We start from the raw sequence: 17,026 nt of genomic DNA, 5'->3' as shown, positions 1-17,026 counted from the left end.
TCCCGGAGATCCGACCGAGCGCAGATCATCCTCCCGCCATGCCAATCCCGGCAACATCACCTACCAACGACCTAGGAAGGCAAACCCTCGCGCTGTCGCCATGCAATGCGAAATCCTAATGCCAGGGGGCCTACGGCCTGGCCTACGGCCCATTCCAACACGTGTGGCGCATCTCGATACGAGACGTCAACGGCTACCACGTCCCATGGGTGGAGGTGCGGACCCCACTGCAACTGATGCACCGGCGCGATGTGTAGTGCCGTCAACGCTCAACCTGTACGTCTTGCCCCGGGAGGCGGCATGCCGCTTGGATAGCAACCCTAGCATCCCGCTAGGCATGACAAGCTATGAGCTGTTGAGCTGATTCAGGAAAAGAAGCCGTAGCGGGCAAATCGCAGAAGGAGCTGACCCCCCCAGGGAGCCACGCGGGATTGTCGAGACTTGGGATAAGATGGCTGTCCTACCCAACCCGTCGAGCTGTCTAGTTCGTGCTTCGCCATCCCAACTCACTCGCTCGCTCGATACATTTTGTTAGGTATCGATACAGCACGTGTTGGGTTCCAGATGCATTCGCTGGCGGTCCTCCTGGCCGTGGGCGCCGCGGCGTAAGTGTTTGGCCATGTCTTTGGTGTAAACCCTTTCTTCTGGTCCCCTGTCACTGACAAAGCTCTCCATAGGATCGCGCCCGTGGCCGCCAAGGTCGATGAGCGCAACTTTGGCGGGCGTTCATCCGTACCTTCGAACTGCCCAACCATCACCTCGACCGGCACGATATGCCACACGTGCCAGGTGCCTCAGGAAACGGTGGTGAGCACCGTCACACAGGCCTGTGGCTGCCCCAACCCCGTCAAGACGAAGCGGGTGGACTTCCCCTGCAAAAAAGGGTGCGATGGCATCGGGTGCAAGACCAGCTGGGTGGTTGTGACGGAGACGAACTGCGGCGGCGAGACGTCGACGGAGACGTCGAGCACAGACACCTGCACTACGGAGACTACGAGCACTCCGCAGATTACCACCACTCCGAAGCCTACGAGCACCCCGAAGGCTACGAGCACTCCGAAGGCTACCAGCACTAAGAAGCCAAAGGATGGTGGTTCCTCGACCTCGAGTGACGCGGACGATGCCGACTTGGAGAAGGACCGTGAAAAGAAGAAAAACAGCAACAAGGCTCGACTGCTTAGAAGAGCAATGAGGGACGTCGCGGGCAGGAGCGGTAGTAAGCGCAAAAAGAGTTCAAGCTCGGGGAAAAGTACTTCTAGCAACTCGGACAAGCGTGGCTCTTCTAGCACCTCGAGTACCTCTAGCGGCTCGGATAATGAGGGAAAGACAACCAGGAAGATCACCTCCACCGCCAGGAAAACCAGCTCCACCAAGAGGGCAACCAGCACCGCCAGGGCCAGCTCGACCAAGAAGACCAGCTCGACCAAGAAGACCAGCTCGACCAAGAGGACGAGCACGCGCAAAACTAGTAGTACTTCGACGGATTGTGCACCGACGACAACAACTTCTCTGAAGCCTATTAGCACCAGCTCGAGGAGGACGACGAGCACCAGCACCAGGAAGGCTACAAGCACTAGCTCCAGGAAGACTAGCTCAACTAATAGGCCTACCTCTACGAGCAGGACGAGCATTATCAATACTAGTACGAATAAGCCTGTCAGCAGCAGTACTAAGAGGACGACGAGTACTAGCTCGAGGAGGACGACGAGCACCAGCACCAGGAAGGCTAGCTCAACTAATAGGCCTACCTCTACGAGCAAGACGAGCATTATTAATACTAGTACAAATAAGCCTGTCAGCAGCAGCACGCTTAAGACGACAAGTACGCCTAAGACAAGCAGTACCTCGACGGACTGTGCACCGACGACGACGACTACCCTGAGGCCTGTTAGCACCAGCTCAGCTAAAACGACGAGCACGCCTAAGACTAGCTCTACCGGAAAGGCTAGCTCGACAGGCAAGAGTTCGATCGTTAATACCAGCACCAACAAGCCTGTTAGCCAGAGCTCGACTGCTAGAACTAGCTCGACTGGCAAGGCTACCACGACTAGAAAGACTAGCTCGACTGGCAAGGCTACCACGACTAGAAAGACTAGCTCGACTGGCAAGGCTACTACGACTAGGAAGACTAGCTCGACTGGCAAGGCTACCACGACTAGAAAGACTAGCTCGACTGGCAAGGCTACCACGACTAGAAAGACTAGCTCGACTGGCAAGGCTACTACGACTAGAAAGACTAGCTCGACTGGCAAGGCTACTACGACTAGGAAGACTAGCTCGACTGGCAAGGCTACTACGACTAGGAAGACTAGCTCGACTGGCAAGGCTACTACGACTAGAAAGACTAGCTCGACTGGCAAGGCTACTACGACTAGGAAGACTAGCTCGACTGGCAAGGCTACCTCGACTGGCAAGACCAGCTCGACTATTATTAATACTAGCACCAACAGGCCTGTTAGCCAGAGCTCGACTGCTAGAAGTAGCTCGACTGGCAAGGCTACCTCGACTAGAAAGACTAGCTCGACTGGCAAGGCCACTACGACTAGAAAGACCAGCTCGACTATTATTAATACTAGCACCAACAAGCCTGTTAGCCAGAGCTCGACTGCTAGAACTAGCTCGACTGGCAAGGCTACCTCGACTAGGAAGACTAGCTCGACTGGCAAGGCCACTACGACTAGGAAGACTAGCTCGACTAGTAAGACGAGCAGCTCGTCTAGCAGGGTTACTATTATCAACACGAGCACCAACAAGCCTGTTACACCTAGCAGTAGTTCTACAGACTGTGCACCGACGACGACGACGACTACTCTGAAGCCTGTCAGCACCAGCTCGGCTAAAACGACGAGGTCGACTGGCAAGGCTACTACAACTAGAAAGACTAGCTCGACTGGCAAGGCTACTACGACTAGAAAGACTAGCTCGACTGGCAAGGCAACCTCGACTAGCAAGACTACTAGTATCAATACCAGCACCAACAAGCCTGTTAGCCAGAGCTCGACTAGCAAGGCTAGCTCGACCGCTAAGACTAGCTCAACTGGCAAGGCTAGCTCGACTGGCAAGACCAGCTCGACTATTATTAATACTAGCAGCAACAAGCCTGTTACTACCAGCAGCAACAAGCCTGTTACTACTAGCAGCAACAAGCCTGTTACTACCAGCAGCAACAAGCCTGTTACTACCAGCAGCAACAAGCCTGCAACTACTAGCAGCACGAGGCCTGTTAGTACTAGCAGCTTTAAAGCTAGTAGTACCTTGGCAAGCAGTACTTCTACTGACTGCGAGGTGCCTACTGCATCTAGCAGCACTAGACCAGTCAGCTCTAGCAGCAGCGTCAGCAATACTAGTACCAATAGGCCTATTAGTTCCCAGGGTAGTACCAGCAGGTCTAGTAGCCTAACTAGTACTCGGTCTAGCAACTCAGCTAGCTCTAGTAGCAGCAGGTATAGTACCTCGACAAGTGTTATTAGCACTAAGCCTACTGGCCTGAGTAGTACTAGTAGTACCAAGCCCGTAACTACAAGGAGTAGTACTAAGCCGGTGACTACGAGCAGCAATAAGCCGGTTACAAGCAGCACCAGGCCTGTAACTACGAGGAGCAGCACTAAGCCTGTGTCTACGAGGAGCAGTACTAAGTCGGTGACTACGAGCAGCAATAAGCCGGTTACAAGCAGCACTAAGCCTGTAACTACCAGCAGCAACAAGCCTGTAACTACGAGGAGCAGCACTAAGCTGGTGACTACGAGCAGCACCAAGCCAGTTACTACAAGTAGCAACAAGCCTGTTAGTACGAGCAGTACTTTAGCGGGTAGTACTTCGACAGACTGCGAGGTGCCAACTACTTCTAGTAGCGCTAAGCCGGTAACTACGAGCAGCAATAAGCCGGTGACTACGAGTAGCACTAGGCCGGTAACTACGAGCAGCAACAAGCCTGTAACTACGAGGAGTAGTACTAAGCCTGTTACTACGAGCAGCAGCAAGCCGGTGACTACAAGGAGCAGCAGTACTAAGCCTGTTACTACGAGTAGCACTAGGCCGGTAACTACGAGCAGCAACAAGCCTGTAACTACGAGGAGTAGTACTAAGCCTGTTACTACGAGCAGCAGCAAGCCGGTGACTACAAGGAGCAGCAGTACTAAGCCTGTTACTACGAGCAGCAACAAGCCTGTGACTACGAGCAGCAATAAGCCGGTGACTACGAGGAGCAGCACCAAGCCGGTGACTACGAGCAGCAACAAGCCTGTAACTACGACGAGCAGTACCAAGCCTGTTAGTACGAGCAGTACTTTAGCGGGTAGTACTTTGACAGACTGCGAGGTGCCAACTACTTCTAGTAGCGCTAAGCCGGTAACTACGAGCAGCACCAAGCCGGTGACTACGAGTAGTACTAAGCCGGTGACTACGAGCAGCAACAAGCCTGTGACTACGAGGAGCAGCACCAAGCCAGTTACAAGCAGCGCCAAGCCTGTAACTACGAGCAGCAACAAGCCGGTAACTACGAGCAGCACCAAGCCGGTGACTACGAGCAGCAACAAGCCGGTAACTTCAAGAAGCAGCACTAAGCCGGTAACTACGAGCAGCACCAAGCCTGTAACTACGAGCAGCAACAAGCCGGTAACTACGAGCAGCACCAAGCCGGTAACTACGAGGAGTAGCACTAAGCCTGTTACTACGAGCAGCAACAAGCCGGTGACTACAAGGAGCAGCAGTACTAAGCCTGTTACTACAAGCAGCAACAAGCCGGTTACTACGAGCAGCAACAAGCCTGTTACTACGAGGAGTAGTACTAAGCCTGTTACTACAACGAGCAGCACCAAGCCTGTAACGACGAGCAGTACTTTAGCGGGTAGTACTTCGACAGACTGCGAGGTGCCAACTACTTCTAGTAGCGCTAAGCCGGTAACTACGAGCAGCAATAAGCCGGTGACTACGAGTAGCACTAGGCCGGTAACTACGAGCAGCAACAAGCCTGTAACTACGAGGAGTAGTACTAAGCCTGTTACTACGAGCAGCAGCAAGCCGGTGACTACAAGGAGCAGCAGTACTAAGCCTGTTACTACGAGTAGCACTAGGCCGGTAACTACGAGCAGCAACAAGCCTGTAACTACGAGGAGTAGTACTAAGCCTGTTACTACGAGCAGCAGCAAGCCGGTGACTACAAGGAGCAGCAGTACTAAGCCGGTGACTACGAGCAGCAACAAGCCTGTGACTACGAGGAGCAGCACCAAGCCAGTTACAAGCAGCACCAAGCCTGTAACTACGAGCAGCACTAAGCCTGTGTCTACGAGGAGCAGTACTAAGCCGGTGACTACGAGCAGCAATAAGCCGGTTACAAGCAGCACCAGGCCTGTGACTACGAAGAGCAGCACTAAGCCGGTGACTACGAGCAGCACCAAGCCAATTACTACAAGTAGCAACAAGCCTGTTAGTACGAGCAGTACTTTAGCGGGTAGTACTTCGACAGACTGTGAGGTGCCAACTACTTCGAGTAGCGCTAAGCCGGTAACTACGAGCAGCAATAAGCCGGTGACTACGAGTAGCACTAGGCTGGTAACTACGAGCAGCAACAAGCCTGTTACTACGAGCAGCAACAAGCCGGTGACTACAAGGAGCAGCACTAAGCCTGTTTCTACGAGCAGCACTAAACCTGTTACTACGAGGAGCAGCACCAAACCTGTTTCTACGAGCAGCACCAAACCTGTTTCTACGAGCAGCACCAAACCTGTTACTACAAGGAGCAGCACTAAGCCTGTTTCTACAAGCAGCAACAAGCCTGTTACTACGAGCAGCAACAAGCCGGTGACTACAAGGAGCAGCACCAAGCCTGTTTCTACGAGCAGCAACAAGCCGGTGACTACGAGGAGCAGCACTAAGCCTGTTTCTACGAGCAGCACCAAACCTGTTACTACGAGGAGCAGCACTAAGCCTGTTTCTACGAGCAGCAACAAGCCTGTTACTACGAGGAGTAGTACTAAGCCTGTTACTACCAGCAGCAGTACTAAGCCTGTTACTACGAGCAGCAACAAGCCTGTTACTACGAGCAGCAACAAGCCGGTGACTACGAGGAGTAGTACTAAGCCTGTTACTACGAGCAGCAACAAGCCGGTGACTACAAGGAGCAGCACCAAGCCTGTTACTACGAGCAGTACTAAGCCTGTAACTACGACGAGCAGCACCAAGCCTGTTACTACGAGCAGTACTTTAGCGGGTAGTACTTCGACAGACTGCGAGGTGCCAACTACTTCTAGTAGCGCTAAGCCGGTAACTACGAGCAGCACCAAGCCGGTGACTACGAGTAGTACTAAGCTGGTGACTACGAGCAGCAACAAGCCGGTAACTTCAAGAAGCAGCACTAAGCCGGTAACTACGAGCAGCAACAAGCCTGTAACTACGAGCAGCAACAAGCCGGTAACTACGAGCAGCACCAAGCCGGTGACTACGAGCAGCAACAAGCCGGTAACTTCAAGAAGCAGCACTAAGCCGGTAACTACGAGCAGCACCAAGCCTGTAACTACGAGCAGCAACAAGCCGGTAACTACGAGCAGCACCAAGCCGGTGACTACGAGGAGTAGCACTAAGTCGGTAACAAGCAACACTAAGCCTGTAACTACGAGCAGCACCAAGCCTGTAACTACGAGCAGTACTAAGCCTGTAACTACGAGCAGCAACAAGCCGGTGACTACGAGCAGCAACAAGCCTGAGACTACTAGCAGTGCTAAGCCTGAGACTACGAGCAGCAACAAGCCTGTGACTACGAGGAGCAGCACCAAGCCGGTTACAAGCAGCACTAAGCCTGTGACTACGAGGAGCAGTACTAAGCCGGTGACTACGAGCAGTAACAAGCCTGTAACGACAAGCAGCAACAGGCCAGTTAGTACCAGCAGTACTTTAGCAGGCAGTACTTCAACAGACTGCGAGGTACCTACTACTTCTAGTAGCGCTAGGCCGGTAACTACGAGCAGCAACAAGCCGGTAACTTCGAGTAGTAGCACTAAGCCGGTAACTACGAGTAGCAACAAGCCAGTAACTACAAGCAGCAACAAGCCTGTTAGCAGCAGCAGCGTTAAGCCAGTGACTACTAGTAGTAATAAGCCGGTAACTAGTAGTACTAAGCCGGTTACTACGACGAGCAGCACTAAGCCGGTTACTAAGAGCAGCAGTACTAAGCCTGTAACTTCGAGCAGTACCAAGGCGGTTACTACCAGCAGCAACAAGCCTGTTACTACAAGCAGCGCTAAGCCAGTTACTACGAGCAGCAACAAGCCTGTCAACAGTAGCAGCACTTCTACAGACTGCGAAGTACCAACTACGTTTAGTAGTATTAGGCCGGTGACTACTAGTACCTCTAAGCCCGTTACTACGAGCAGCTACAAGCCTGTTACTACGAGCAGCTACAAGCCGGTGACTACGAGCAGCTCTAAGCCCGTTACTACTAGCAGTAACAAGCCGGTGACTACGAGCAGCAACAAGCCCGTTACTACGAGCAGCTCTAAGCCCGTTACTACGAGCAGCTACAAGCCGGTGACTACGAGCAGCAACAAGCCCGTTACTACTAGCAGTAACAAGCCGGTTACTACGAGCAGCTACAAGCCGGTGACTACGAGCAGCTCTAAGCCTGTTACTACGAGCAGCAACAAGCCGGTTAGCACCAGCAGTGTTAAGCCGGTTACTACTAGTAGTGCTAAGCCTCTTACTTCTAGCAGCACTTCTACAGACTGTGAAGTACCAACTACGTCTACTAGTATTAGGCCGGTTACTAGCAGCAGCACCAAGCTGGTTACTACTAGCAGCAACAAGCCCGTTACTACTCGCAGTACCAAGCCGGTTACTAAGAGCAGCAGTACCAAGCCGGTTACTACAAGCAGTGCTAAGCCGGTTACTACTAGCAGCAACAAGCCCGTTACTACTCGCAGTACTAAGCCGGTTACTAAGAGCAGCAGTACCAAGCCGGTTACTACAAGCAGTGCTAAGCCGGTTACTACTAGCAGCAACAAACCCGTTACTACGAGCAGTGCTAAGCCGGTTACTACAAGCAGTAATAAGCCTGTTACTAGCAGTACTAAGCCTATTACAACGAGCAGGACTAGGCCTATTAGCAGTAGTACTACCTCTACGGACTGTGAAGTACCAACCTCGTCTAGCAGCGTTAGACCGGTTACTATAAGCAGCACCAAGCCGGTTACTACTAGTAGCTACAAGCCAGTAACTACGAGCAGCAACAAGCCAGTTACTACTAGTAGTACCAAGCCGGTTACTAAGAGCAGCAGCACCAAGCCGGTTACTACAAGCAGTGCTAAGCCGGTTACTACTAGCAGCAACAAGCCCGTTACTCCTAGCAGTACCAAGCCCGTTACTAAGAGCAGCAGTACCAAGCCGGTTACTACAAGTAGTGCTAAGCCGGTTACCAGCAGCTACAAGCCAGTTACTACCAGCAGCAACAAGCCGGTTACTACTAGTAGCTACAAGCCAACGTCTAGTAGCGTTAAGCCGCTTACTACAAGTAGTACTAAGCCTGTTACTACTAGCAGCACCAAGCCGGTTAGTACTAGCAGCCACAAGCCGGTAACTACAAGCAGCAACAAGCCAATTACTACAAGCAGCTCTAAGCCGGTTACAACACGCAGTACTAAGCCGGTTCCTACTAGCAGTACCTTGGCAAGCAGCACTTCCACGGATTGTGCGGTGCCTACTACTGCTAGCAGCACCCGACCTGCTAGCTCCAGCACCAGTATATCCAGCCGCTCGACGAGCATCAGCAGGCCTACCAAGCCTGTTAGCTCCAGCAGCACTTCGACGGACTGTGCTGTGCCTACTATTACCAGCAGCATCAAGCCTACAAGTACCTCAACTAGTAGTACTTCAACTGACTGCGCGGCACCGACAACTAGCAGCAGCCTCAGCAGCAGCTCTACGGACTGTGCTGCACCTACCACTACTAGCAGCAGCTCTACGGACTGTGTTGTCGCCCAGACTACTCTGACAACACTTACCAGGCCCACCAGCACCTTTACTAGCAGCATCCGGACTAGTACTAGTACCGCTTGTGTTTAGGTGACTATAGCAACCATTAATACGCCTAAGAACAGCACGACCTTTAGGACCGACTCCGCATCGCGACGGTTGGGTCTGCCAGGTTGAAGCTGTTTAGGGTTTGGTAATTACGATGGGGGGAGATGACGAGGACCTTGTGGAAGAGTCATGTTTTTTTTTTTCCTAATACCTCTTGTCTGAGTTTTATAGCCGAAGGCTTCTTAATGGTACGGGTTGTAATTGTCATCTGAGATCGGTAGTGCTGCTACCTGCATTCCTTTGATTATTCTCAACTGTGGTGGGATTGGGTTTGATGGATCACAGGTTCTTATGGATGGCAATGGGGAGGGCAAGTGTATAACGCCAATACCCTGCAGGACAACGTTCCTTACTATGATTATGTCATGAAGGATCTCATGGCTCAATATTCTCTAAAGTGCAATTCGTAAAATGAAACATTCCTTGTTCAGATACCCACCGTTGACCTTCTCTCCATCCGCTTGCGCGAGAAAAAGAGAAGGTGTCCAGCATATGTAGTAACGTGCACCTGGATTCCGTCAAAGACGAGGAGGATATGACTAGCAACGTCAGTTACACAAGCACGGCCCGGTGGTGGAGAGACCGAGTGGGCTAGGTTCAAGGCTGCCTACCCCCTCAGCCGACTTCTCCGCATGGCATCTCCACCTCCGGCCTTCCTCCCGATTCCACCCCGCCCTTTTTCCGGCTTTACTCCACCACGCGCCGGCTGGACTCGACCAAACCTTCTCAATCTCTTCCGTCATCAGCCCACAAGAACAACCCACCATCCGACGACAATGGCCTCCGCCCTCACCAAATACAAGCTCGTCTTCAACGTCCCGCCCTCCGCCCTCGAGGCGTGCAAAGCCGCCATCTTTGCCGCCGGCGCCGGCCGTTATCCTGGGGCCGGCAACTATACCGAATGTTGCTTCACCGTTTTCGGCAAAGGCCAATTCCGCCCCGGCGACGCCGCCAACCCCCACATTGGCAAGGTCGGCGAGCTGGAGTATGTCGAGGAGGCGAGGGTTGAGACGCTTTGCGTCGGGGAGGATGTGGCGCGGAAGGCGGTTGAGGCGTTGAAGAAGTGAGTTGACCTGTTGGACTTGCAGCCCCGAATACCCAACACCCACCTCCCTGGCCGGGCGTGGGTACCGTACATGCCTTGAAAGGTGTATGGCGAGAGGTGGGCAGTACTAACTGGGTGGAACGCTCAGGGCGCATCCGTACGAGGAGCCAGCGTACGAGGTGTACAAGATTGAGGACTTTTGAGCCTGGCATCCGTGCCAGCTGTCTTCGTCGTCTGGAACGAGAGGTGGACATTGCGCAGCTTTACCGGGACACGCTCTTGCTCGCTTCGGGATTGCGAATGATCTGCATCGTCGATGAGGTTCTCTTTGTCGATGGTGAAACGTGCGCAAATCCCTCCCTGTCTCGAGACCTGGAGGTAGCGAGTCGAATGGGACAAGCTGCGCATCATGGAGCTGGAGTTTACCGGGAGAGTGTGTGAGCATCAGGAGCACTTGGGGAACATAGTTTGATACCACAAATACACGAATGATGAATGGCACAACTGTAGGTCCCTTGCAAACGGAGGATGCGTCTAACTACACGGATGCGGGGCAGTGATGCATCATAATCTATCCCCCACGCACGTTAAGCTTTACGACGCGAGGATCTCGGAAGACCTTCGGTACTGTGACGATGGCGCTATGGAGAAAGCACTTGGGGCATGTCAAAGTTTGCCACCGTCCGTGTTGTTGGCCTACTCAGCCATGTGTTCATCGCCGAGCCGGTATTTTTCAAACTTGATCAATAGCGGCTCTGCTGACGCCGAGAGCGATGCGTCCGCCGCGAATGTACACTGACTTTTTCCCAGGCGCTGATGCACTTGACCCTGCATGTGAGACCGGATAATACGGTGAACAAGGCGTGATTCCTCGAGCCCGAACGAGGCAGACTAGTCGCCCGGAGGAGCTGGAGGATGCCGATCAAATCAACATCGGACGGATGCACGAGGTGCCCGGGGACGTTGAGGGCGCTGAGGCGGGGAGATGCGAGGTTGTTGTTTGTACATGGACTTGAGCATGTTGGCTGCCGAGGAGGGGAGGTTTGATGAGTATGGGAGCAAGGTGAGGGAGGAGGAGTATGGGTTTATCGGCGAGGAGGGGTGGAGGGGGGGCAGGAGGGCAGTGCTTGAGGGGTCTGTTTTGGAGAGGGAGTGGATTTATTTGTCGGAGGCCGGGAGGGGGGCAGTGGGAGGGGAGGGCGAAGGAGAATTTGCAGCGGTCGGTTGAAAGGTTGAAGAGTTAACGTATTAGTGGATAGGAGGTCGTAAACGGTGGGGAGGCGTGCGTCGCAGTGACATGTATGGAGGTCTGATCTACTATACGCCTTGCTCGTTTCCCCTGCTGGCCTACTATCGAATACTAATATATAATAATATGCTCGTCACTTAGCCCGATGAGTTTTCTCAACCATGAATGAGGTTGCCATTTGTTGAGCGAGACGATGGCCCACAGCTTTTGTCTAGGTGCTGTGTCGCTAGACATGATGTCAAGAATTCAGAGAATCTGCTAAACGGAAAACATATTGTAACAATCTCACATCGCATCATGCCGTTGCGGCGATTGTACAATGAAACCATCTACCTATGTAGGTAGTTACCCTGTTCTTATATCCACAATCCTACGGAAGACGGCTGCACACCGAGTGTCCCATCCATTGCCTTCCCCAGGCATCGAGATAGATTCGGATAGAAGCGGATGCATTCAACCTCAGATACAGAAGCGAGGATGCGCCTATCGAAGGAACATACGAAGGGCTAATTCACGGTTTGTGCGCGATGATGGAACAAAGGAGCACGGCCCGATGGATGTGTAGCGAGCGCTGTCTGAACAAGTCCACCCGAATAAGATTTGCTGTGCCTCCGGCTCGCGGCGGGAAACCGTGGCGGCCGGCCGTGGAAATATGGGGTTGTGACGGATGCGGCGTGGGCCGGGTCCCGGGCCTGCGGCCGGTGCCTGTCACTGCGCCAGCGACAGGTCTGGGGGATGATGACCGGGTTCCACGGGATGGTTGTGGTTGGTGTGTACGAGCGGGCCGCGGGGGCACATGGAAAGCTCGGGAGAGGATGGAGCTGGACGCCTGCTCATGGACCCGCCTTTACACTATGTACACAGTAAGCGCTGCCGACGCCTTTCAGTTCTTCCAAAGCGTGGTCTTCGACTCGCCGATTGGCTACATTGGCGCCCAGGCGATTTTGCTCCGACAAACCTGACAAACCTGACACCGATGCTGCTTCTTTTGGCGCCGAATGAAGGAAGACAGATCCGTGGCCAAACTGGCAGCCAGGAAAAAGAAACAACCAAAAAAAGAAAACATTGAGGAGATGACATTACCTTTTTTCATCTCCTTACTTGTTTTGTTTCTGTCCAGGTTTTTTTTTTTTTTTCTTCTCACCGCACAGCTTCTCTTGTTCTCCTTCTTGTGTCGCCCATGTTTCCTCAGCGCGAGTCGGCGTGTTTCAAAATCCCAAAGGGTTGTCGAGCATGACATGCCATTGGTCGGAAAACCCCCCCCAAAGCAGAGCGGGGCCACCAGGGTTTGGTTCGGTCGCCGGCCCACCCCGGACGGCCCCTTTCTTGGCCTTCCCCACCTCTGCCCCCTCCTCTACCCCCGTGGGCCAATGATTGTGCCGCAGACCCCGGGTCGCCGTTACATCATGGCTTCTTCGCAGACGTCGATCTGACATTGTCGAGAGACGATGCGACAGCCAGCCTATCCATTCCATGCCTGCTTCAACCCTCTCTTCTCTGGCCATTTTCCTGCTTCTCGTATGACGAGACCCCCAAAACCCTCATCAAGCGCCCTCTTGCTTTCCCCCTCCCTCCCCCTGGGAGCAACGTCAACGACATGCCGAGACTTACCTCTTCCAAGCCTCACCACCCTGGTCGCCGTGGGTGGCCCGTGGTACCACTCTGCAACCGCACATTAGCCATGACTGTCTGAGCTTCACCGGCTCGCCTTGAGCTCACGGCGGAATGCGATTGGGCAACCCAGTCCTCCCGGCCTTCGGCGTGCTCCACCCAAGAGACGCCATGCCCATCCGCCGCCCGAGCCTCGCCCCCCTTTCGCAAAGATATACCCTAGGCCGTCCCCTTTCTGGTGTTTCTCCCTCCCATAACCCTACCTCTACCATCTACATACCCCCTTCCCACCATCCTCCCGAGCCAGGTCTCGGATCTGTCCTGATCGACCTCGCATCCAGCTGTGGTCTCAGCAGTCTGTGTCCTTTCGCTTAGTCCCTCTTTAATCACACACGTCTTGCTTGGTCCCGGGGGCCTTTCCTCTCCTTTCTCTTCGTGAGCGATCTTGGCCACCGCCGCCGCGTGGTGTTTACCACCCAACTTCGTCCGTCATCATCGCCACCACCGTCGACCCGAGGCCCAGGAGCCTACGACGCGTCCTCCCCGAACTTTCGACAACCCCGGGCGGGTCCCGCTTTTCGTTCTTTTTTTTCTCTTCGAATTCACTCTTTTAGGCCCGTCATCGACACGACACCACAACGCCTGCCGAACCAGTGACTGGTCTCTGGGAACCGACTTCCGCCGTGACGACATCAACGACGCGCCGGAACGGAGGAGGGAGTTGTTTTTTCAGTAGAGGACGAGGAGGAACAACGAGGTGACACCAGGCTCACAAGGAACATACAAGATGCGGTGGACAAGGACATTGGTCGTCGCCGCCCTGGCTATGGGGGCTCAGGCCGACAGCCTCGTGAGCATGCTCAAGGAGAACCTGAGCAAGCGCGACAGCGGAGCCCAGGAGCGGCAACTCAAAGAGGCGGCCAAGGTGATCCTTCGGTCGCAGGGATACTTGGAAGCACGGCAATCTCAAGGCACGGGCACGCCCGGCCTCAACCCCGACGGCACCCTCGACATGGCCGTCTGGAACGACGCCGCTGACCGCGCCTGCCAGGATGCCCTCCGCTCTCTCGAGGTCGCCTCGAACCCGTCGGGCGCCTGCGTCTGCTACAACCTGCCCATCCTCAACAACGTGACGGGCTTCTTCGAGGCCGACCTGCGTCTGTACCAGCTCAGCGAGCCGCGCGACCAGTTCCTCGGCATTCCCCAGGAGAAGATCGAGGTTGAGCTCTCGTACAACGGCGCCAGCGTCTCCGAGGTCAAGCAGCAGACCATCGCCGGCCTTCAGGCGCGGCAAGCCCCCGAAGACCAGCCGCGGGCCGACCTCCGCCTGCTGCGCTCGTACATGTTCGTCGGTCAGGTGGACAAGGACCGCATGACCCCCGACATGACACCGTAAGCCCCCATTCCCGTCCCCTCCCCGTCCCTGCTGCAGCCACAAGCACCTCTCTCATCTCGTGCGCCGAACCTGGCTAACATCGTGCCCGCCCCCTCCCCTCCCCCTTTCCAGCGGCATCCTTCAATCCTTCATCATGCCCGTCGTCACCCTCAAAGCCATCAACAACAACGGCCTTGTCGTCTCCACCAACGTTTCGTCCAACGAAGCCGCCTTCGTCGTCGGCGAGTTTTCGACCCAGGTCTTCATGAGCAGCTTCCGCCAGGCCGAGCTCGCCATCGAGGCGGAGCTTGAAAAGCTCAAGAACGGCACCGTCGCGTTTGTGCTTCCCGGTGTCGAGCTCATGATCGCCCCCTGGGGCTTGGCCATCACCAGCCTCTGGCTCGTGCTGGGCCTCGCAGCGTACGGCTTCGGCACGTATGAGAGGTATAACTTCAGGGAGCTGCATCGGAAGAGGGTGGCGATTCAGGAGAAGGGGGCCGTGCCGAGGTTTTGAGTGAGGTCAAGGGGGCGGTTGAGTTGGTAGCGGAGTTTCTTGTCTTCGTTGTTCATGACGCCTGATACCACCAGATGCTCGAGGAGGGCACGGTTTCTTCTTGCTTCTTCGTTGTTCCATGATTTGAATAGCAGCACCACCAACTGGGTTTGGTTGATCCCGCCGGGAGAAGGAGAGAGAGAATGACGGGTGACGTGCAGGAGAGGAAAGGGTTCGCCGGCAAGCCCACCGCACAAGCTGCTGCTGGCATCTGTACATATCTCCTTTTTCCTGTTTTTTTCTTTTTTTTTTTCCAGACATACAAAGAGGCGGCATTGCCAGAAGATACCCTAATTCCATCCCTATGAGGGAGACAGAAAAGTCCACCTACGTGGCGTGATATACCATAGGAGATGAGAGAAAGGCCAACTTCGGATCCAGATGCTCATCCTATGTATGTTGCGCGCTCATATCATATATCTTTCCATCGCTCTCTGCTTACCCTCACCCTCCTGGCCCGGCCCATCTCTACATAGTTTGCGTCGCTTTGAGCTTTCGCACATCGTCCTATATCGGAGAAGTGCAACACACTCGTCATGCCTTGTACCCATACGCACTCACACTTCCCCCCCAAGTGCAAAATCCGTCGTGTTTCAGGTTCGCTGGCTGTGGAAACCCCGCCTCGAGAGAATGTCCACCGTGGCGACCGGAAACATGGGATCTGATGTTCGCTCACCTCTCTGCCACCAGGATGTCCTGGGATGACAGAGCGTTCTCCTGCGATGGCAACGTTCACCGATGACATCTCTCTGGAGCCATCCAGATGGCAACGGCAAGAGGGGGGATGGAATCCATCGGAGCGTTTGTGATCCATGCTGAACGGCGAAACGCTGCCGGTCCCAGCGAGGGTGGTCTTGGTGTTTCGGTTGATCTGTTTTCCTTTTCTCATCTGACGTCGGTCGGCGTACCCTTTCTCATCATATTATTACGTGGCACATGTTGTTGACCTCGCTACAGTCGTGTCGTTCTCCTGGGCCGATTTGACTGCCATTGCCATCGCTGCTCAGACTGCCCGCCCTTGACTCTCCGAATCGCTGAACCACGACGATTACTACTCTCCAGTCCTTCCCCAAAGGGCCGCGAGAACCTCCCCTTTTCCACCCTCCGTCACCCTCCGTCACCTTATGAGCGCATAGGCCATCCACCATGGACACCCCGCTCGGCATCCCATCCCCATCCCCAGCGCCGGTTCCCACCACCGCTTACTCTTCGTCCTCCTCTTCGTCCTCCTTTTCCTCGTCGGCTAACCCTCTCACCCCGCTCCTCCAAGAAATGCAAACCACCCTCTCCCTCATCCAGCACACCCTCTCCACCCTCACCGCCACCACCTCCCCGCTCACCACCCGCCTGTCCTCCCTCGCCCAAAAGCGCGACGCCGCCCTGCGCGACCTTCTGGCCGCCTACGAAGCCGAATCATGCTCCCTCGCCGCCAAGCGCGCCGCCGAGCGCGAGGCGGTCGCCGCGCGACGCAGGGCGGAGGATGAGGAGCGGGAACGAAGGAGGGCGGAAGAAGACACGGAGCTGGCCGAGCTGCAGAGGATCGAAGACGAGGCGAGGCGGGAGAGGATGGAGGAGGAGAAGGGCAGGGCGGTCGGGCGGGTGGAGGGAGAGATTCGCGCTGTCGAGGAGGAGATGGGCCGGGCGGCGAGGGAGGGGAGGCTGCGGATCCGGAAGCTGCAGGAGAGGAAGCGGGAGCTGAACCGGCTGATCGAGGAGAGGCTGGAGAGGGTGGTGGGTGGGCTGCCGGGGGAGGTGGGTGCTGGCGGGCTGGGTGAGGAGCAGGGGGCGGAGGGCAAGGCTGGCGCGGCGGGCGGGTGGCTTGAGGCTTCGGCGGCGGAAGAGGAGGCGCGGCGGGAAGGTCCTGGCATGCCCTTCGAAGAGAGCCAGCTCGCTGAGGAGGACGCCAGGGGCAGGGGGCCGCCGCCGCCTCGGGTGGTTCATCGCGACGACGGAGCCGCGTGCCATCTTCCCTCTGACCATCCAGATCACCAGGACGAGCCTCGGCCACCCGCGTCGGAACCTTCTCCCAAAGCCGAACCGGCAGCGCAGGACCTCCCTCGCCGCGCCGACCGCTGCGGCTCCCGAACGCCAGAGCTGGAAGCGCCTCCGCCGTCCTTCGCTCTC

At 55.2% G+C, this 17,026-nt stretch overlaps 3 protein-coding genes across 3 annotated transcripts; all 3 read left to right on the top strand.

The window, feature by feature from the left end:
- Positions 1-564: 564 nt before the first annotated feature.
- On the top strand, positions 565-9,051 carry VTJ83DRAFT_5164 (uncharacterized protein; the record flags this gene model as incomplete). The annotated part of the gene is made up of 2 exons (XM_071011734.1): positions 565-605; positions 678-9,051. The coding sequence occupies 2 exons, from the start codon at positions 565-567 to the stop codon at positions 9,049-9,051; spliced, it is 8,415 nt and encodes a 2,804-aa protein (XP_070866614.1).
- A 794-nt stretch (positions 9,052-9,845) lies between these two features.
- On the top strand, positions 9,846-10,317 carry VTJ83DRAFT_5163 (uncharacterized protein; the record flags this gene model as incomplete). Its single annotated transcript, XM_071011733.1, has 2 exons — positions 9,846-10,132; positions 10,263-10,317. 2 exons carry the CDS (start codon positions 9,846-9,848, stop codon positions 10,315-10,317), a joined length of 342 nt encoding a protein of 113 aa, XP_070866613.1.
- A 3,444-nt stretch (positions 10,318-13,761) lies between these two features.
- On the top strand, positions 13,762-14,863 carry VTJ83DRAFT_5162 (uncharacterized protein; the record flags this gene model as incomplete). Its single annotated transcript, XM_071011732.1, has 2 exons — positions 13,762-14,366; positions 14,482-14,863. The coding sequence occupies 2 exons, from the start codon at positions 13,762-13,764 to the stop codon at positions 14,861-14,863; spliced, it is 987 nt and encodes a 328-aa protein (XP_070866612.1).
- Positions 14,864-17,026: the final 2,163 nt, after the last annotated feature.

Source organism: Remersonia thermophila, chromosome 4, assembly GCF_042764415.1.
Source record: "Remersonia thermophila strain ATCC 22073 chromosome 4, whole genome shotgun sequence".
Classification (NCBI taxonomy): Eukaryota; Fungi; Ascomycota; class Sordariomycetes; order Sordariales; family Chaetomiaceae; genus Remersonia; species Remersonia thermophila.
Note: the sequence above shows the minus strand (reverse complement) of the source record. Positions and strands in the feature narration are given on the sequence as shown.